This window comes from Euleptes europaea, chromosome 1, assembly GCF_029931775.1.
Source record: "Euleptes europaea isolate rEulEur1 chromosome 1, rEulEur1.hap1, whole genome shotgun sequence".
In the NCBI taxonomy this organism is placed as follows: domain Eukaryota; kingdom Metazoa; phylum Chordata; class Lepidosauria; order Squamata; family Sphaerodactylidae; genus Euleptes; species Euleptes europaea.
The window spans coordinates 155,454,866-155,477,281 of record NC_079312.1 but is presented as its reverse complement, the minus strand read 5'-3'; the positions used below and the strand labels follow the sequence as shown (position 1 = coordinate 155,477,281).

Here is a 22,416-nt window from a genome sequence, read left to right as displayed (position 1 = left end):
TGACTGCTGTACCCCACTGGCTCGCCCCTGGACCACATGCAATGGTCCACCCGAAGCACAATATATCTCCTGTTCTCTTTTCCTACTTGGGAATGAAACAGTGTGGGGTTGTGAGACACCTGGCAGGCCAAAATACATGGCTGGAAAATGATGTGTGTTGGATGTGCAGGTTTTACCTGAGTCATAGGATCACATGGAGCTTCACTAGCACCTCTAAAAATAGAACTATTCTCAGCAAGTATTTGAGTTGCTTCTGTAGTTGGGCCACCTTTAGCCTGGCATGTAGTGAAGCAGTCACACTCATAGGCACCCAAAGGCAGCCTCTTTGGCCAGGGGCTTGTACAGCAAGCAAGGGGGATTGTGGAGGGGCATCTTGCCAACTGCACAACATCTCAACTGTGTTTGTGGCATATAATAATTTGATTCAATTAAGGGAAACAGGAGGTTTAGGGTTACCAGATTTAAAAATGTATTATGAGTTATCTTGTTTCGCTTGGTTAAAGATTTGGATTATGTTAGAGAATACCAAAATATTAGAATTAGAGGGTTATAATTTAAGTTATGGATTGCATGCATAATTATGGTATGAGAAGGAAAAGGTAAATAAAGAGTTTAATATTCATATTATTAGAGCCGGATTATTTCAAATTTGGAAAAAGTATACAAGGATTTTAGAAAATAAGATTCCAGAATAGGTTAACCCAGTAGAAGCTCATATGAGAAGCGGAATACATTTGAATTTAGAAATGGGTATTTATAGAAATATTATTGAATGGAAAGATGGAAAATGGGTTTTAAAAAGCAGGGAAGAACTTGAAATAAAGGATTGGTTTCTGTATTATAGGTTGAGAGATATATTCAATAAAGACAATCAGTTTGGATTTAATAAAAATAAATCTGAATTAGAGAAAATATTAATAAAAGGAAATAAAGGATTGATAGGTAGAATGTATAAATTATTAATTGTAACTAACTTAGAACAAGAAAGAATTAAACCAGTTATGATTAAATGGATGAAGGAGTTAGGATTCAATATTGATTTGGAAATATGGGAAAATGTATGGAAGAGAGAATTTAAATTTACAATAACCAATGAAATTAGAGAAAATCTATATAAAATGTTTTATAGATGGCATATAACCCCAGTGATGATATCTAAAATAAATAGAGGAGATAAGGGATTATGTTGGAAACGTGGAAAGGAAAGAGGTACATATATGCATGTATGGTGGTTATGAAAAAAATTAAAAGCTTTTGGAAAAAAGTACTAAGGGAAACGAATAATTTGATTAATGGTAGAGTAAAAAGGAAGTCAGTATTCTGTTTATTGGGAATTCCACCAAATAAATATGAGTAATAATGATAGGGTCATTTGCCAATATAGTTTTGCTGCTGCAAGAATTGTGATAGCTAAAGTTTGGAAGCAAGTGAATAAACCTTCAATTATTGACTGGAGAGAGAAATTATGGATGTATATGAGGATGGCCAAATTAACGGAATTCCTACATGGAAAAGATATGGAAGAATTTTAAAAAACATGGTCTAAGGCCGCCTCATATTGGGATAATTTGGCAAAAATGGATTTTACAGTATTAATTAATGAGTTATAGAAACTAGTTTTGATAATTTTATATTTTTGTGTTATTAAGTATAATAAATACTGTTTAGACACTTCTTTGGAAGTTGGGTGAAGGGTCACTTTTTTAGGTGGGTGGAGGGGGAAGGGGTATCTTTTTGAAATTTATAATTAAGCAATCATGAATGTAATAATTAAGGTATATAGATACCCTTCTGTATTTTGCTTTCTCTTTTTGTATTTTTTTCATGTTAATTTCATTGTATTTGTTTTTTTTTATGTTTTGTTATAAAAATTAATAAAAAAGTATTAAAAAAACCCCTGTGTTTGTGGCTCCTTTCTGCATGCGGGGATGGCCGTGGCCAGGGGCATGAGCCCTCGGCTGTAAGCTAAAGGGCAAGAGGCAAAGGCCTCTTTTGCCCGAGGGTCATAGTCTGTGGCTTGCAGCCTGGGAGGGCTAATAGACAGCCTAGTAACCCATGATTTGTTTTACTGAAAGTATATTGTGAATGTGATCTTAAAATTTCAGTCAGCCATTTTGGATCCCTTGGGAGAAAAGCAGTCTACAAATGCCTTAATAACTAAACAAACAAATAAACATTCAGTCTTCATTCAGGGCTGTGAGAAAGCCTCTCCAGAGCTTCCTTAGGTATATGGTTGGCCACTGACATTTTTATCTGGGGTGGGTGACAACTGTTATCAGATTCAGTATGGGTTTTGCTGTCTTTCAAACTGTCAAAAAGTATGAACAGTGTGATGTGGGACATAACTGAATGATATGCTAATGGGCATCAGGACAGAAATAAAATTTCATTCATACTTAAAACTTTGCAAACACTGTATTTATTTATCTAAAACATTTCTATATTGCCTTTCCACCCAAATTTGTCCCCAAGGAGGTGAACATCAAAACATTACAAAGCATTTAAAACAAAGTAAAATAAAATAAACAATTCAATAAAGCATATAAACATACACAAAACAATAACATCTCAACCGGGGAGGAGAGTCAATAATACTTATTGGGGGATTGCCAAACAAAACTGAAAAGTCTTCACCCACGGGTAGAAGACACCTATAGATGGAGACAGTCAAATTTCTCTGGAGAGAGAATACCAAAATTTTGGCAGTAGGACTGAGAAGGCCGTTTCTTGGGTTGCCAAACATCTAGCCTCAGATGGCAGGGATGCCCAAAGCAAAATTTAAAGTTAGCCTTTTGAACTGTGGACATTTAGAAATGTTGCTTTAAATATTTGGCTTCAAGAGGTATATTTTAATGGAAACACTAAAAAGAAAATTTGAATCAGAATACGCCTTTAAATTTTGTAAGTAAATTTGAATGAAGGATATCTGCTTGAGATTCATCCCCTTCTCCATTTTCTTCCAAATTTGTTGTGCTCACAAAGAGGACCAGTGACCATCTTCATTCTCAGAAAGCCACATCTGTCACGGTGATAGAAATTCAGGTCCCAATCCAAATGTATGAGCATACAGGATCCAGAGGTGTACACATGTAGCTTGGGTTACAGAGTGGATATCATAATCATTTTGTTTGGTAGGAAAGGAAGCATAGGATAGGAGGGCTAATTCCTCCTCCTTACTTCTAAACAGATGTATGATGCATATACATACATATATATGTGTATATATGTGTGTGTGTGTGTGTGTGTGTGTGTGTATACACACACACACACACACACACACACACACATATACACATATACATACATATATATATATATATATACACACACACACATAACACACCAGAAGAATGGAACAGGAAAAAGCCACTCATACTTAACTGTATCAGGAATGTGCTTGTGCAGATATATTGGAGATGAAAAATATCAGCATTCCTGATTTCCTGGGTTCCAAATACGAGTATGGTACTGAGATATGGGGTTGGGGGGGTCTGATATTTTTGGCTCCCTTATTCCCTATTGGGAATCCTTATTCCCTATTGGGAATCCTTCTGGAGGGCTGGGGTGTTTTGAAAGCAGGGGTGGGGAACCTCAGGCCCGGGGGCCGGCCCCCGAGGACATTTTTTGTGGCCCTCGGGAGCTCCGGGGCCCTGCTGCAGAGGCAGGGCGCAGGGCGGCCCTCCCAGAGGGTGTTCCTGGCACCATGGCTTACAGCGGCGCTGCGGTGCCCTTTGGACCTCCTCTCGCCGACTGTCGGCTGTTGAGCAGCGAGAGGGAGGTGGAAAGAGGCTGGCAGCTCCCGGCAGCAGAGCATGCATGCAGGAGCCGATCGGACTTCAGGGGGGCCCTTTTGTGGACTCTGGGGAGGAGAGGGCATGGAAACTGGGGCCTGGTTGTGTGGGGCTCTGTGCGCCGCCGGGTGTGTGTGTGTGTGTGTGGGCAGGGGAGGCTGGGGCCCGGTCGCACAGGGCCAGCATGCGTGTGTGTGTGTGTGGGAAGGCTTTTCTCTCTTTTCTTCCTCTTTTTCTGTCACTCTTTCTCCCCTCTCTTTCTCCCTCTTTCTTTGTCTCCCTCCATCCTTTTCTTTGTCTCCCTCCGTCCTTTTCTTTCTTTCTCCCTTTCTCTCCATTTCTCCTTCCCTCCCTTTTCCTCTTTCTCTGTTTTCCTTCCTCCCTTGCCGATCGACTGTGGGCTGCGCCCCCCTGGCACCTCGTTTTCTCGGGCCCACTGCTGGCTGCCCTTCTGCCTGGGAGGGGGGAGTGGGGGCACCCTGAAGGCCTTCTCTTTGTGGCCTCCCCTGGGTTGCCAACCTCCACGTGGTGGCTGGAGACCTGGCAACCCTAGCCTCTTCCCCCCCCCCACCGGGAGATCTACACCTGGTATGGCCCCTGAATGATGTCATAAATGTGCAAATGGCCCTTGGCAGGAAAAAGGTTCCCCACCCCTGTTTTAAAGGTACTATCACCAAAATTGCAGGGGAGCTTCTGGTGCCTGTCCTTTAAATAACGCCCAAACTTTAAGTCAATTGGACCAAGAGGTCCAGTTCTATGGGGCCCATAAGGTGTCCCCAGTTGTCCTCCACTGTTTCCTATTGGGGGGCGGGGAGAGACACAAACATGTAAAACCTGAGAATCGCTCCCCTTGAAGCCCTATTAATGTAAAACCTGAGAATCTGAACCCATGTAAAATCCAGGAATCCAAAACTATATAAAATGTAAGAATCTCAATTTATGTAAAACATGAGGATCTCAATGTAAAATGTGAGAATCCACAAAAAAGGGAACCCAACACACACAAAACCCAGCAAAGAATGAATTTTAAAAAAACAATAAAAACCCTTGAAAATGACAGAATCTTACCTAAAGCAGCCAGGCAAGTCAATACCAGAAACACAGAGGGGTAAAGGGAAGGGGGAGGAAAAAACAGTCCTGGGAGCCTGCATACACCGGCTCCCAATATTTTCGGTTAATCCCAAATATTTCTGGGATTTTTCGGGACCCATTTTTTGGTATCCCAAAAAATCCCAGATATATTTGGGAGACCCAATTATATCTAAAAAATACTAATATGGTATTTTCCAGATATATATTCAGCTCGGTTATATCAGAGCACACATCCCTAGTCTGAGCTGCTGGATTAGGCAAGAGTCTCTCACACACATTACAAAACGCACACGCTGAGTCAGACCCAACTTGCAGACACACGTGCCATTGGTAAATTAATGTTCCCAAGCATGCTGGGGCCTAATTTGCTTGAGGTGCAGGAAGGTAGGTAGAAGCCCCTTCTTCCCTGTGCCATGCTCCTGTGCTAAAATGGGCACCAGAGTGCCTGGGAGTTCCAGTTCCCTGATGTCATGTGTGTCCACAAGTCAGGCCAGAGGCCCCCTGTCCCAACTTGTGTCACCTGTATCATCTGGTTTGGTCCTTAGTTTAACACTACAATCCTATGCAGAGTTACTTTAGTCTGTCCATTGATTTCAGTGGACCTAAACTGGACCAACACTGCATAGGATTGCGCCGTAACTAGGGTTGCCAATTCCAGCCTGGGAAACTCCTGGATAACTGGGGATGAAGCCTGGGGAAGGTGTGGTTTGGGAAGGGGAAGGACCTCAGCAAAGTATGATGCCATAGAGTCCACCCTCCAAAGCAGCCATTTTTTCCATGGGAACTGATCTCTGTTATCTTGAGGTCAGTTGTAATTCCAGATATCCAGGCCCCACCTGGAGGTTGGCAACCCTAACTGTAACTCACCTCATGGGTATTGTTCTGAAGATGAAAGGGAAGCAGGGAGAACTATGTGTAATGCCCTAAACTCCTTACAGGAAAGGTGGGATAAAAATGTTGTTGGTATAGTTCCCCATCCAGCTTGAGATAGATATACAGCAGCAATCTTCTGCTTCTGAATGGTGTTTGGCTGGATTGGGATCCCAATTCAAGAAATTGCAATAAGTATATATTTGGTAGCCACTATTTTTAACAGAGTGGTTATAGATCCATATTCTCTATGTTCACAAGTATGTTTGTATTAATGATGGGAAATGGATACTAATTTACGATCGCTTTTGTATGCCATCTGACTGCACTTATTTACAGATGGGGTCAATGAAAAATTAGTTTAGTGTGTGTTTTTTAAAAAAGCTCTGTTTAGAACACTCAAGACTGTGTTTCCTGTAGATTTGTCATCCCTAATGAATGCTGCTTCAGCCGTCAATCACGTACTCTGAATCCTGTCACCCTTGGGTTCCCCCACCCCCAGTTACGAACCATGACAGAAAAATAAACAAATAAATACATAGCACACAACTCTTTTCATTGAGCAGCTATGCTACGCAAGAAAAAAAATACTCCCCAGGGAAGGTTAAAGGAGGCCAGGATAAATGATAATATAAGTTCTGTGGACGTAGAAAATCAATAAAGGTGCACCAACATTGAAAACCTACATTTAAAAAAATATATACACCCTTACATATACACTCAGACCAGTGGAAAAAAATCAGCAATATTAGTAGCCTCAAGGTGCAATTTCCTGGAGCTTGGAGATTGACAGGTCAGTACTAAATGTTGTTAATTTAACTAACTCTAAATTAATGGCAGAGTCTGTTAGAGCCGAACCCCTGAAAACACAGTCTCATTATGGGCTTGCTGGGAAAGGTCTAAATATAGGCATTGACAGTTTCAAGTGAAATCGTAGCCATCGGTGTATTTTTAGCCACAGGTAAGGCGTCAGAATGTGTGTCATGGCTTAAAACGTGATTAATGGACTCAGCAAGTCACTTGCTCACCCCTCGCCAAAAGGGGGGAAATATATATATAAATAAATATATAAATGCAGCGAATGCAGCAAGACAGTCCCATGAAAGAATACAAAGGAGAGTTTCATAAACCTCTCTAAGTGCTCTTAGTGTATGAGCTTTACTGCTGATATTGGATGAGTGTTGATCTTGGGATCAGCCAGCACAGCACAACACACACACCAGAAGACAAGCGTTCCATTTGTGTCTGGCTGTTAGCTCTCTCTTTCCCAGCCAGAGCCTCACTGTCTCCCCTTGGCTTTCTTTTGGACCTTCCAAGACCAAAAACAGTCCCAGGACTCTGGATTCTAGAGTGATTTGTCCATTTAATTATTGTTTCTCATGCAGTTTTGGTGCTGCAAACGGAAAAACTCTTAAAGTAGCAATCCCTTGGCACACTTCCACATCCCGCTGAATGCTCATCTTGAAGTAAATGAACAAATTAATGCTGCCACTTAATATTTATAGAGTGCTAACAGAATGTTTGATGTTGGTTGTATCCAAAAGAAGCTTTAATAGGTGCACAAAAGACTTATTGTCTAATTGTTGCAAAACACTTATCGATTGACCACATTTTTATCCCACTTTTCCTCTAGGGAGCTCAGAGAGATGTACATGGCTTTTTCATTTTATCCTCATAACAACCCTATGAGGTAGGTTAGGATAATATAACAGGCCCAAGGGCTCCCATGTGAGCTTCATGGAAGTGAAGGGATTTGTACTGCCCTTTCTCAGTGGAGAACCTTTTAGGTAAAATTAAATTGCATGCCAAAGAAAAGGTAATAGGCACTGATCAACAACTTTTTCAGAGAGATCCTCTTCGTCTAGCATCAATCTCTGGGTTAGGAAATTCCTGGAGATTTTGGGGATGGTGCCTGGGGAGGGAAGGGGTTTGGAGAGGGAAGGCAAGCTCAGAGGAGATATAATTCTGTAGAGTCTACCCTCCACAGAGGCCATTTTCTCCAGGGAAACTGATTTCTGTAGTCTGAAGATCAGTTGTCATTCTGAGAGAACTTCAGGTGCTACCTGGATGTTGGCAACCCCACGAACTATAAAACCATCTGCGGGAGGGCAGAAAGCAGACAGGAACCTTCCACCATGCCTGGACCAAGCTCATGATGAGAATCCCATGCCCCTATTTTATTAATTTAAGTTGTCATTTGGATTGGATTTTGATTCCTGTGAACTGCTTTGGAAATTAATTTCTGGCTGAAAATCAGTATAGAAAAAAAGGGGTCATACCAACACAAAACAAAGTCAAGAAAAAAACAGTTTTGTCTTAATGCATGCATGGCGGTGTTACTAAAAATAATCTGAAAGATTCCCCTTGATGAAGCTGCACACAAAATGCACAGGGTTGCAAAAATAATTAAAGAATTCATTTCCCTCTGCACCATTTGTTTCCTTGCCTTCCTTGAAAATCAGGATAAAGATATAATAAATAAACACACAGGGTACTATTCACATGTAGAGTGTTTGACAGAGCATAATGAATGTGGGAATCACCCCTTTAAATATGAGATATCAATAACTGCATACATATAGTGCTACCACTTAAATCAGCATGTCAGCAAGCATACCACTGCCTTGAAAAGCAGAAATCCACACAAACTCCAGAATTATAGCACAGTTCTTTTCAAGTTCAGTTCCAAATTTTGGATTTTGAAAATATTGCTCTAAATGCATATCAGCTGCCAAATGAACAAACAGAGCCCCAAGTGGCCTTATGAAAGTAAATGCTGGATTCTTAAGGATACATCCACCCACCAGGGATGGATGAATGATACTTGGATGTGTATTCCTTCAGTTCACTCTCGTCCTACCAACAACACAGGTGAGAGGAACAGTGCCGGATTTACGTATAAGCTAAACAAGCTATAGCTTAGGACCCCACTCTCTTGGGCCCCCCCCCCAAAAATTTAAAGGATGTACATTTCCAAAATATAAGATAAAAAAACAAATAAAATAAAACCTACATACAGCAACAGTGTTTTGTGTTGTGTAGGCTCCTATGATGTAAGTAATGGGCCCCGCCTGCCAGCCTGCTCCCTAAAATATCACTGGTTTGCTCATTTCTATGTATATATATATTTCTTTGATAAAATACATATTTTGTTATGTGCAAATGGCTTTAGATACCTATTAGGTCCATAAATTACCATACAGCATATATTCAACACAAAAAACAGCAACAATTTGTTATTGACAAAGGACACCTGAACATATAAAGGGCCCCATTACCTTCAATAGCTTAGGGCCTTATCAAACCTAAATCCGGCCCTGGAGAGGAACCAATTATGGTTTGAAGGTACATTATGTGCTACACATAAAGCTGTCTCCTTCGGACTGCTCATTCCTGACGTTTCGGCGGCTGGGGAGGGCATGGTTGAGGTGCTGCTCCAGCACCTCCAAAGCCGTTTTTACCGGCCGCCGAAAGGCTTTAAAAGAGCCTTGGCTATTTACCGTGAAGGCTTCTTCTGCTCAGAGGGACGAAGGGCATCTTCAAGATGGGTGTTTCCTTTTCCTCTTAGCTCGGGAGGCAGGGTTAAATATTTAAATTTTTCCTTGGTTTCTGAGGGTAAACACCCCCTATAGCCAGTTTAAAACTTTCCAAGCCTTATAAGATTAGTGGAAGAAATTGTTAACAAACAGAATATATGTCATTGTACTTTCACCAGTATCCCTCTGGTCTTTGTAAGTAGTAAGAAGTAGAAGAGAAAACTATTCTTTTAATGAACTACAAGTCTTAAGTAGATAACCTTGAACTGTAATCAAACTTGTTATGGACGTCTGGGAGGGCAAGATGCCCTTCGTCCCTCTGAGCGGAAGAAGCCTTCACGGTAAGTAGCCAAGGCTCTTTCTCGGCTCAGAGGGACAAAGGGCATCTTCAAGATGGGACATACAAGAGCAGTCCCCGCCCAGGGAGGGTTATACGTCCTTTAATATGCTTTGCAGTACTCGTCTGCCAAATGCGGCATCTGCGGAAGAGTAAAGGTTTAATTTGTAGTGTCTTACAAAGGTAGACACGAACGACCATGTGGCCGCCTTGCAAATTTCCTCTAAAGGTGCCTGTCTATTGAAGGCTGTGGAGGTGGCCATGCTTCTAACCGAATGGGCAGTTATGCCTCCAGGTACTGGTAGTTTGTTTTCCTTATAAGCTGTCTTTATACATAAGGAAATGGTGCGGCTGATTGACGCCTTTGACATGGGTTTTCCCTGTTTTGGTTGAGAAATATTAATAAATAGTGACTCGGATGTTCTGATACTTTCTGTTCTAGACATGTATACATGAAGTGCTCTACGTAGATCGAGTGAGTGCCATGTCCTCTCCATAGGTGTCTTTGGATTGGGGCAGAATGATGGTAGAACGATGTCCTGTTCTCTATGAAATTTTGTGTTGCACTTTGGTATGAAGGAATGGTCATGTCTGAGGACCACCTTGTCCTTGTGGGAAATGATGAGACCTGGGCGAGTTGATAGTGCCCCTATCTCTGAAACTTTGCGTGCTGATGTTATAGCTGTTAGAAAGAGGACTTTCACTGAAGTCAGTTACAGAGGCATTAAGACCAATGGACTTTCTAATGTCCATAGACCTCACAGAAGCATACTTACATATACTCATATGCCCACAACATCGACATTTCCTGAGATTCCTATATCAGGGAAGGCACTAACCCATTAAGACCGATTTAGATCGGTGCTCCACTTGCCATGGGTGGAGCCAAAGTGCTCTCCTAGCAGCTGCTGTGGTGGCCATGGCTCTAGCAGCATATGTCATAGTGTCTAATGTTGAATCAGCCAGGAAGGATACTGCTCGTAAAAGTCTGGATACTCCTTCACAGGCCTGTTTTTCTTCCTGAGGATGAGTTGTGTTAATTTTCTGGCCCAGATTATTGCTGCTCTGGATACCAGCGCTGAGGCTTTAATTGCCAGTGCAGAAGCCTCATGTGATTTTTTGCAGGCTAACTTTGCCTTTCTGTCAGCAGGATCCCTGATCATGGCCTGACCTTCCTTGGTAACTAGATCTGACATGTGTAGTGCAGTGACTGGTGCTTCCACTGGGGGAGCTTTGAGTATTTCTGAGGTGTTCTGATCTAGGTTGTAAAAACTTTTTGAGAGTATAGGCCACTGTTTGGAAGCCATGGGCTTTTCCCATTCTGACTTCATGAGGGATAAGAAATACTCTGGCACTGGCACTACTTTATCAGGTGTGTCATGCATGTGAAAAAACTCTCTTGTTCCCTTTTTTATTTGAGGGTTTGATGATTCAGAGTCATCTGAGAGATCAATAGCTGCCAGAGTTTTAGCTAGTAATAGAGGAAATTCCTCTGTGTTAAACACTCTGGATTGTTTGGGTTGTTCAGTAATGTCTTCTCCATCGGAGCTGAATTCTCCTTCTTCCTTTTCATATTTGTCTCCTGCTGAGGAGATAGACTCATCCCCCTCCTCCCCTTGAATAGTCTGCTGCCCAGAGTTGTCCTTTAGGGCTGCCTTAGTGGGCCATCTGCCATCCCCATAAGAGGTACTGGCCTCATTGCCAGCATTCGCCTGGTTTAACTGGGCTCCCATGTTGGTATAGGTCTGGATTGGTTGTGTTCCCTGGGCTGTGTAATGCTGGGGGTAAAATGGTATGGGAGGGAGTTGAGCCTCTCGTAAACCTTCTGTGAAGGCGTCCCTGATGAGCGAGGAGAGCTCCGTTCTCAGGAAGGCTAACCCACCCTCTTGCAATGGGGAAAGGAGATCCTACCGGTAGCCGGTGTCTCCGTTGTAGCTTCTGGTCTGTGAAATAAAGGCGAGCCGCCTACGGACGAAGCTTCATGAGGCAAGAGCGAGCCTCCAGCCTCCTGTTTCTGTTCCCGGAGTATCTGCGAGGAAGGAGCTGCTGGTGCCTCTGCAATCTCCGCGCCTCTAGCCGGAGCGTCATGGGCTAATGGCGAGCCTCCAGCCTCCTTGTTCTGCCCCTGAAAACGTTTCACGGAGGGAGCGACTAGCGCTGCTGAATTCTCCAAGCCACCTGCCACTGCGTACTTTCGACTGCTTTGCTGCGGCGCAACGGGCGGCGTCAATGAGGCGTTTGGCGCGTTTATTACAGGCCGAGACGGCCCTTTTGCACTTGCCTCTACAGTTTGCAATGCCTTTCCTTTTAGTTTTGACCCTCGAGTCAACTTTGTGACTAGTAGAGGGCTCGATTGCCTCGGATGGATGAGGCATAGCCGTTAGCAGGCTGGGGTCCAAATCGGCTGAGGCAATATAATTGTCCGCCTACCGATCCGCCATTTTGTTTTGGCGGGAAGGATCCTCTCTTTTATTAAAACTATCTCCCCTATCTTCAATAGGACAGAATAGAAGAAAAAACAGTTTAGATAAGAATAAGTAAGAAAGATAAGTAAGTTAGATAAGAATAGTAAGTAAGGCTCAAGATTTCTATTCCTTGTAGCTGAGAGCTGCAAAAGGCTGCTCTATCAAGGCAGGAAATAAAACTGGCTATAGGGGGCATTTACCCTCAGAAGCCAAGGAAAAATTTAAATATTTAATCCTGCCTCCCGAGCTAAGAGGAAAAGGAAACACCCATCTTGAAGATGCCCTTTGTCCCTCTGAGCCGAGAAAAAACCTTTCACCTGCTTTTTATTTTTTAAATGGGGCATTTTGACTTATTGAGAACAGCGAGGCTGCACCTGCAAAAAGCAACGTCGTTCTCTCCACCAGCATGCCGGGCTGAAAGGGGACAGGAAGCTGCCTACTGGCAGCTCTGCCCCCTGGCACGCCGGTATCACTGGGCAGTGCTGCTATGGCAGTGCCGGGAGACCAGCATCCGAGTCTCCCCCACCAGCATTAGGACCACCCTGCATGGTGTAAGTGGCATGGCCACCAGCACAGGGGGCCCTACACCGGCGCAGCCCCTTCCTGGCCTCCAAAGGACTTTCATCCTTGAGGCTCAGGAATGGGCTGTGAGTCAGCCCTATCAAGGTCAGTACTGTCTACATTGACTAACAGCAGCTCTCTGGGTCTAAGGCACAGGTCTTTAGAAATATAGTGCTGGAAGGGACCTTCAAGGTCATTTAGTCCAACTCCCCGCACAATGCAGGAAACTCACAACTGCCTCCCCCCATACACACCCCAGTGACTCCTGCTTTATGCCCAGAGGAAGGCAAAAACCTCCATGATCCCTGGCCAATCTGGCCTGGAGTTAAATTCCTTCCTGACCCCAAAGTGGTGATTGGAATTACCCTGGGCATGTAAGAAAGGGCCATGAGAGGCCTACTACCCTGCTTCTTTTAACCAGAAATGCCAGGGGACTGTCTGCATGCAAAGCAGATTAAGCCATGGCCCCAGTAAATTTGCTGAAGCAAATTGCATCTCGGTCTAGTGAGTTTCTGGGAAGAAAGATTTCTGAGAACCTCGTGTATGCCACCTTGAGTTCCATAATGGAAGAAAGGAAAGGTATGTATGCAATAATGTACCTCTTGAGAACCTGTCAGTCTGCCTCTTGCAACATGAGGACTGCACTGGAAGAAAGAGCTGAGACAAATTCTCAAGAACGGATACTACTAGATTTAGACATTTTAGGAGACAAAGGTGTAAAGTTATTACCAAATTAATACTTAATGTTATTGCCTCAAAATTATCAATGTAATGTAAGGTAGGGCTGTCAATTCGGTTCGACCCGAACCGAAAAACAGCCAAATTTCCCCTGATTCGGCGGTTTTTAGTTCGGGACGAACCGAACTCAAAAATGGCAGGAAACCGGGGAGCCGAATTCAGCGAGTTCGGGAGTTCACGAATAAATCTGGCAAATTCGGGGCCGTCAGTAAGCAGCATTTTCCTCCCCCAGCCAATCGGTGGCCAAGCTGGGTCTTCTTCTGGCCAATCAGTCAGGATTGAGTACTGGAGGAATCAGCTGATGTGCGGCCGGGCCGGGAAGAGAGAGAGAGAGTGAGAGAAATCCTTGTGTGTGTGTGTGTGTGGGGGGTGCTTGTGCACATTCACTCCTTTCTGTGGCTGCAGGGGGCACATTTTTGAAGGTACAGACCCCAAACTTTCAGTGGAGCTTCAGACAAGCCTTCTTAAGAGACCCCCCATGTTTTGTAGACTTTGGGTCAGGGGGTCTCGAGATATGGGCTCCACCCCTTTTCCCTCCCCCCTTTTCCATTTCTGTGGCTGCAGGGGGTGCTTTTTTGGGGGTGCAGCCCCCAAACCTTCAGGATATCTTCAGACGAGCCTTCTTAAGAGACCCCCCAAGTTTTGTAAAGATGGGTTCAGTGGGGGCAGAAATATCAGCTCTCCCCTTTTCTCTTTCCGTGGCTGCAAGGGGTGCATTTTTGGGGGTACAGACCCCAAACTTTCAGCGGAGCTTCAGACAAGCCTTCTTAAGAGACCCCCCAAGTTTTGTAAACATTGGGTCAGGGCCCCCCGAGATATGGGCTTTCCCCTTTTTCCTATTGGGATGAATGGATCACCCGATCCTGTATGCATCTCCAGAGCAAAACATCCCCTGGTTAAATGGAATCGTCTTGGATTACCCAGTCCTCCTCCCAGCCCCTCCTGCTGGAACAGAAGACAGCCACAGTAAGACCCCTTTGGGGGCTTTAATCTATACTTTTTCTCCTGTGTATGTGTGTGTGGGGGGGAAAGCAGAGTCTGTGTGTGTGTGTGGAGGGAGCAGTTTCTGTGGGTGGGGGGGAAGCCAAAGGGGGCTTTCGCCCGAGTCTCTCTCTCCCTGGTTTGAGGGGGGGCTTCAATGTGTCCTCAGGTTTTCCCTCATTCATAAGATCGGTTAGGTCTATTTTGATGCTTGCTCAAAACTGGTTTTCAAATGGTGACTTAAAGAATGCATTTGCCTGCTCCCGTGTCCGATGCAAAAGGGGAAATTCCACCCCTCCTGCTCATTATGCATAGCTAGCTGCCTCTGTCCCTTTCCATGGTTTGCAAACTCCCAGGTGTCAGGTGTTGCTTTGCATGGTTGCAAAGGTGTTGCTTTGCAGTTGTGGGTGTTGCTTTGCAGTTGTGTTGCTTTGCAGTGTTGCTTTGCAGTTCTGTTGCTTTGCAAAATTCTTACACCTGCCCCGCCCTTGCTCTCATCAGCTGTTTGTTGGGGCTGGGAGCTTTGTGTGTGGGCGGCAAGCTCTGCTCAGAGATGCACATTAAGGGTGGGGGACCCCTTTCGGGGCCCATATCTCAGCCCCCCCTGACCCAATCTTTACAAAACTTGGGGTGTGTGGCAAGAAGGGTCCTTTGAAGCTCTGCTGAAAGTTTGGGACCTCTACCCCCAAAAATGCCCCCCCCCAGAGCCGCAGAAAGGCGCGGTTGTGTTTTTAATGGCTTTATTCGGCTGAATTTTTTTCCCGAACTTTGAATTCCCGCCGAATTGCACAGACCCGAAGTGGGGGAGTTCGGATTTCGGCATATCCCGAATCTAAATGGGCCAAATTCAGCTGGATCCGAACTATACCGAACTTTTTAAAATTCAACAGCCCTAATGTAAGATTTAATTGGTTTTACAACATTCCTCAAGGTCACACATGTTCAGAATCCAGTCAGTGGACTTCCAATTCTCAAATTTTGCACAATGTTTGGTTGTGCTAATTTCCAGTGTATTTTTATTCCTAATCTTGTGGGTTTTAAAAAAAAAATTCTATGGCACACATGTGCCAGCTGGGGAATTTGCTAAGTGGTTGTGATCTAACATCCCATTTTATTTTATTTACAACACAGATCTCTGGATAAAATGGAGAAGAGGGCAATCAAGAGGATTGAGGAGTTGGTACACCTTTCCTATGAAGACAGGCTAAACAGTCTGATACTTTTCAGTTAAAAAAAGATGACGGAGGCATGATAGAGGATCAGGGCTTTTGTAATGGTACTCACTGGTACGGAGTACAAGCATCTTTTGGGGGAATTAGTGGAAACTGGTACAGTTTTATATATGAGTACTGGCACTTTTAACAACAACAAAAAGCACTTTAGAGGAGTATAAATTATGCATGGGTGGAGAAAGTGGACACAGAGAACATATTCTCCATCTTCATGATACTAGAACTCAGGGGCACTCACTAAAGTTGATGGGCAATAGGTTCGGGACAGACAAAAGGAAATATTTCTTTACTCAATGAGTAATTAAATTGTGAAATTCATGGTCAGAGGATGCAGTGGTGGCCGCAGGCATAACAGCTTTAAAAGGGGATGAGACAGAGCCATGGAAGATGGATCCATCAATGGCTGCTAGTCATAGTGACTTAAAGGAACCTCCATATTCAGAGGCACCAAACCTCTGAATACCAGAACTAGGAAGCAACATCAGGAGAAGGATGCTGGACTAGATGGATGACTGGTCTGATCCAGTGGAGCTCTTCTATGCTTCTCCTCATAAAAGGATGTAGCACTACCTAACAGCAACAAATTCATTACATTCTGATTTGATCAGGAAGGACTTGAAGAGGTGCTTTAAAAAGGGAGAGGAAGGCTGGAAGTGTATCTCTGCCAGGCTGAATGAGACTGAGTTGAGTGTCTCTTCCTTTTCTGTTGGTTATTTAGCCTGGCCATGGTCCACTCCTTGTCTTGGAGCCCATGGCTTGCAACCTGTTGCCCTGAGAGTGCCGTGCCAGAAGACTGAAGAGCAGCTCAGAACTTGGAGTTGTATTAGAATTGTCAACTGTGGGTTTGTAGATTCATGAAGGGTTTGGGGGTTGAGTCTGGGGAGGCAACGGTTTGGGGAAGGGAAGACCTCCATGTGATATAATGCCATAGAATCCATCCTCCAAAGAAGCCATTTTCTCCAGGGGAACTGATCTCTGTAGTCTGGAAATCAGTTCTAATTCCAGGACATCTCCAGGCCTCATCTGGAGGCTGGCAACCCTCAATTGTATTGTTGATTTTTGCTTAGTGATTGTCTAAATTATATTTTGTGTTTTTGTGTTAGCCACTCAGAGTCCCCAGGGGGTGGAGGGAGAAAGAAAGATTGTGTGTGGCAAGCAAAGGCTTCAAACTGGCCTGTATGACCAATTCATTCCCCATCACTCCTAGCTCACACTAACATTATGGAAATATTTCTAAAGCATAAAAACTATTGCAGCACCACATACCATCTCTTTGTAATCCAGAGTGAGCCCTCACACCTGAAAGCTGCAGCTAGAGATGCCAGGCCGACTTATGGAAGGGTTGGGTGTAGGGACATGGTGGGGGGAGCAGCAGCACAAGCGTGATGGGCATAGAGTTCCTAATTTCAATTGACACAAGTTTTCCCCGGAAGTGACATCATCATGCTTGCAATGCTAGTACGCTCCCCCACCCCGACTGCATCTTGGATTTGTGGTAAGCAATAGAGGTTTATGGCGGGGGATCCCCTGGCCTGCCCCAGCCATCTGTAAATACCCATGGAATTGGTTTCGTAAGTCTCCAATGCTACTGCATTTCTGGCATGTTCCGTCAAATTCAATGTCTGCTGTTTGTATACTTACAATGTGGACTCTCTTTTGCCCCAACTTTCAAAAGAATCTTGGCAATAGGCACATTATTTGTCAGGATGGCGATGTCAAGTGCAGTCAGTCCCTCACTATTAGGAGTGTTCAGATCCAGCTCCTCAGGTGTGAATTGATAGAGGAGAATCTGGACAGCATCCACATCCTGCTGTTCCACAGCCTCAAACAGGGCTTCGCTGCATTGGAAATTCTGTCAGTCAACAACAGAAAACATTAAAAAATCAAAGAAAATTGTTAATGCAACTGTGAGTCTTAAGGCCTTTCCACACAGCTCTCAAAACTTGCTCTTCTAACACTAGTCCCAGTCCATCCCCACAACATGGAAGTGGTTAGGCACAGTCCTTGTTACTGGTAGAGAACAGCTCCTGTTCTTTTTCCAGATTGGACTTGCTGCATGCTGCACCGCTGGAGAGCATGAGTTGGAATGTAACTGGAAGGCCTTTCACTGCCCCCGCCACCGATGTGTGTGTGGGGGCGATCCTGGGGTGTTCCCGGGGTGGAGCTGCCTTTGGGTAGCTTCCTAACCCCATCCGCCCCGGGAACGCCCCCTTGAGCTGCAGCCTCATTTTGTTCAATGGGGCATTTTTCCCCTTTCCAGTATTTTTTATTCAATAAACCCTTGCGTTTTTTCTCTGTGGAAGCAAAAAAATAAAAATAAAAAAAGTTTTGACAATTAAAAAAAAGGGGGGATCCCTCATTGCCTCTAGTGGGGCTGCACCACCAAAAAAGGTGGCACAGTGCCACCGCAGCACGAGGGGGCATTCTTGGAGTGAAAGGGGTGAGGAAACTACCTAAAGACAACTCCTCCCCAAAGAATGATCTGGGAACACCTCACCCCCAAGCCAGCGCTGGCTTTCCCTTCCAGTAAAGTCCTGCCGGCGTGGCTAAACTGAAGGCAAGGGCCGGCAGTATTACACCATGGTATATTACTCTGGTGCATCCTGCAAGAATAAGTAATACAAATAATACAAAATGTTGGAGAAATTGCAAGCAGAAAGGCAAACATATCCACATGTGGTGGTCGTGCCCTGTAGTGTCACAGTTTTGGAGAAAAAAATTATAGAGATGACAAATATTATGCATCAAACCATCCATGCTACACCAGCATTGGCTCTATTAACAATCTGGGGGGAACAAAATCAAAAAGCAGCATCCAAGGGATTAATATCGTTTATGTTGATGGCAGCCCGTAGGGTAATAGCAAAATGTTAGAAAACTGCAGAACTTTCACCATTACATTCTTGGGATTCCAAACTGTGGCAAATAGCGATGGCAGAAAAATTGACACAGAGTAGTCAAAGCTAAAGCTAAAATATCATATATCTATGAAACATAGCATGATTTTATTTCATACATGAGTCAGAAAGGTATTCAGCATCTGTTTAAGCCCTTCTTCAGATCTCAAGATTTGTATTAAACTGGTGTAAAGCTATAATTCAAGGGAGAGAGAGACTGAAAGAAAGAACTCAGATGTGTATGAAAAAAATAACGATACCATGAAAACAAGAAATATTAACTGACAACTAGAATGTTTTTATCAAGAATCTGATGAGTATGGGTATTTGGCTTATTTTGGGTTTACTGGGAAAAATCAGCCCTAATAAACCTGAACCCGAAATTTACCAAATTCTTTTTGCACACCCCTAATAAGATATATCTTGCCTATTCAGTAAATGTGCAAAGAAGTGAAACAGGTTTGTTACTACTAGAACAATCCAGGCGAGTGATTATTCCTGGTGAACAAAACAGTGCAGAAAATCCTCAAAATTATCCAACATTTCCTTAAAAGAGTGCATTGTGTGTCTCCTTAAATATCTGAATATCATACCCAATGCACAACCCATATCACCTAAGCTAAGTGGACACCTCCTTATGAAAGTACATAGTATATCTCCTTGGAGAGAGTGAGAGAGATCTTATCTCATTACTATTATCATCCCAAAATTTTTGATATTACAGAAGAAATTACTGTGGCCGAACATTTTTATGGTGGTCTAAAGTGTCGTCAAGTCGCAGCTGATTTATGGCAACCTCGTAGGGTTTTCAAGGGAAGAGACAAACAGAGGTGGTTTGCCGTTACCTGCCTCCGCGTAGCAACCCTGAACTTCCTTAGTGGTCTCCCATCCAAGTACTAAACAGGTCTGACCCTGCTTAGTTTCCAAGATCTAATTAGATCTGGCGATCCTAGGCCCTTCAGGTCAGGGATACAGATTTGTAGCATCTGGAAAATAAATGCTAGCCATACAGGGAGAGTTGACAGTGTATGAAGTCGCCTCCTGGCATCTGCACTGCTAACTACTAATGCCGAGCAAAGAACAACTGGATCTCCCTTTTTACTGCCAGTAAGTATACGAGTGAGGCAGTAAAGGACAGGCTGTAGGAAACAAAGAAACACGCCATCTTTTAATTGAACTGGAGAGAAGCAGGTGCAGAAATGTAATATGGCCTGCAGGTTTTTGTTTACAAGAACATCATTCTAATGCTCTGCAGTAGTGCCTTGCCAAGTTCCTCAGAATTCCTTTTCAGTATCCCTTTGTGATAATTAACTGGTAGCATTCTTCCAGTTAGGGGGAAAAAGAGAGAGAGACAATTATATGAAAAGCAAGGCCTAGCTGAACATGTGAGGAGCTTGGTAGGAGGAATGCTACAATATTATGAATTGTTTGACTAAACAGAAAATGAGTACTGCTGTGGGCAACTCTGGCCAAATAATTTTCCTGAGCATTCAGTTACTGCTCAACCCAAAGGTCTCATCTTGTTTCTGGCATAACTGACTTGAAGGAGATATACTGTAGTAATTGTTTATGCCAGTGAGGATCCTATCCTGAGATGAGTGTGTGTTAAGTGCCATCAAGTCGCTTCCAACTTATGGCGACCCTATAAATTAATGACCTCCAAAACATCCTATCGTTAATAGCTTTGCTCAGGTCCTGCAAACTTAAAACTGTGGATTCCTTGATTGAGTCAATCCATTTCATGTTGGATCTTTTTCTTTTCTTTTCCTGCTGCCTTCACATTTTCCTAGCTTTCTAACTTTCATGTTTGGATATCTGGAGTGCCTGGTTCTTTAAGTGGACTTCTAGTATTAGGTATTGATAGTGAATGCTTGGTATTATTTTGACTGTTGGATATTTACTAATTCTCCCAACTCACATTTTTGTATTAGTCCCCTTAATAAAAATTATTCCTGTTTAATTCAGTTTGGTATTGCTTCCAAGCTAGTAGTGGTGCTTTGATTCTTCATCATATATCACTTACTACCAGGGTGTGGGTCACTGCATAGACTTGAAATGTTTGTGTTATGGTGGGTGTAGAACTTAAACCAGCAGCTCCTAAGAGTGAGAAGAGTGGAAGGAAGACATTGTCTTTTGTCAGGATTTTGGAATTGGAAAGTCCTATTCACACTAACAACACATGTTTGGTGTATATGTGTTTTCTTGACCATACACAATAACAATTGTGGGTGTTGCCCACCCAGACTAAGGTGAGTAGCTGAGCCAAAACCTTGAGGATGTTCCATCCAGAATAGCCAGGAGAGGGGGAGAGAGTGAATGTAACCTAGTGATCTAGTCAGTGTTACCAATGCTGTTTTGGCTGGTGTCTTTGGAGTAAGAAGCGTTGAAATTGGCCAAGTGAAGTTATGCCACAACAAAGAATTAGGACATAGTCCTAGTTTCCTGGAGTGCTGCTATCTTATGCTCTACTTTTAGGAAGAAAGAAAAAATGTTAGAAGCTGATCTGCCCGGGGAACTGCTGAAGGAGCTGAAGGTCCGCTTTACTGACCAGGCTTCATCCAGCAGATGGGGGTTTCCAGGGCTGAGAAGGAAGGCACACCCTGTGTTTCCTTGGAGTTGTTTGAATATCTACAGCTGACCAACATATGGAGAGCTGAGAGACTCTGCTAAACCATTCAGGTGATTGAGCTTGGCTACCCAGTCAGAGACTCTTTACAGCTACCTCTTTAAAATACTCTGTTAAGTTGGTTTACCAGCTGCTACCAGAAACGGTTTCACTTAAAATATCAGGGATTGAACCTGGGACCTTGTACAAGCAAATCAGCTGCTTTATTACTCAGGCCTTTCATGTCTACACTTGAATAAGGTTGCTAGGTCTCTCATTATAGCAAGAGGCCTCCTGGCAATCCCTTTCATTGCCTGCCAGCTCTGTGGGAGTTGGCAGGAGGAAATGGGGGGGGGGGATGCTGGACGTGAACTAGGGGATGCCCTAGAATTTTGCCAAAACCCTATAGAGTTTTTGTGAAATGCTAGAAAGTCCCTTATGCCAACAGGAATTGATGTAAGCACACCAACACACCACTGGTGTGCCAGGCCCCACTTCTCCCAATCCCTATCAGGAATTGCCAGCAGTGGTCTGGCAACCCTAGCTATGAAGCTCACTGGGTGACTTGTGGTCAGTTAACTTACGTCACAGTATAGTTGGGGGGGGGGGAGACAGAATCATGTAAGGAGCTTAAGCTCCTTACAGCAAAGACAAAAAATGATGCTAACAAATAATAAGAAAATGCTACAGCCTTTCTGAAGTATCGGATGCTCCTCACAGCAGGAAATAAAAGGCATTCTGCTAGCAAAAAAAAGACACCCCCTTCCTCCAGTCTAACACGAGCAGGGATAACCAGGGCTGAGAAATCCAAGAGCTGAGGCCAGATGCAGATCACAGCCATTCTAGGGCGAGAGAACTAATATTCGGCAGATCTACCCCAATAAGTAGCTCAAACCTTCCTCCTCATAATCCACATTGGATTCTGCTCTGGTAGAGAAAGAGCTTCAGATATAGGGAAACAAGATCAAGAAGATCCCTGAACAATTGCAAAAGGCTGTAAGACTCCCAAGTTTAACGGGAGAGGAAAGTCAATATGCTCCAGTACTAGTATCACTGACACAAAAACTGTCTAAAACATGCACATGGCATAAAAGGGAGCTTGTAATTTTTTTGTTGTTGTATTGCCAAGTGTTTCTTTTTTCACACTACCCACTATAAATAATCACATTTGCAGTGCACTTTTCAGCACTCTGTCAAGAGATTCTCAGATAAGCTCACACTTCCCCCTTTTTTTGTGTGTGGATAAGGTTGAGAATCTGAACCATGACACAGAACTGAGAAGCCCCCCCACCCCCGAGCAGCACCCTTTTA

General features: G+C 43.7%; 1 protein-coding gene across 1 annotated transcript in view; it reads right to left on the bottom strand.

Annotated features, from left to right (window-relative positions):
• The window catches only part of ANKFN1 (ankyrin repeat and fibronectin type III domain containing 1), a 235,885-nt gene that overhangs the window by 176,152 nt on the left and 37,317 nt on the right, over nt 1–22,416 (bottom strand). Inside the window, exon 3 of the mRNA XM_056863608.1 lies at nt 17,245–17,455. Within this exon, the coding sequence (XP_056719586.1) occupies nt 17,245–17,455 (211 nt within the window). The remainder of the gene's footprint in view (nt 1–17,244; nt 17,456–22,416) is intronic.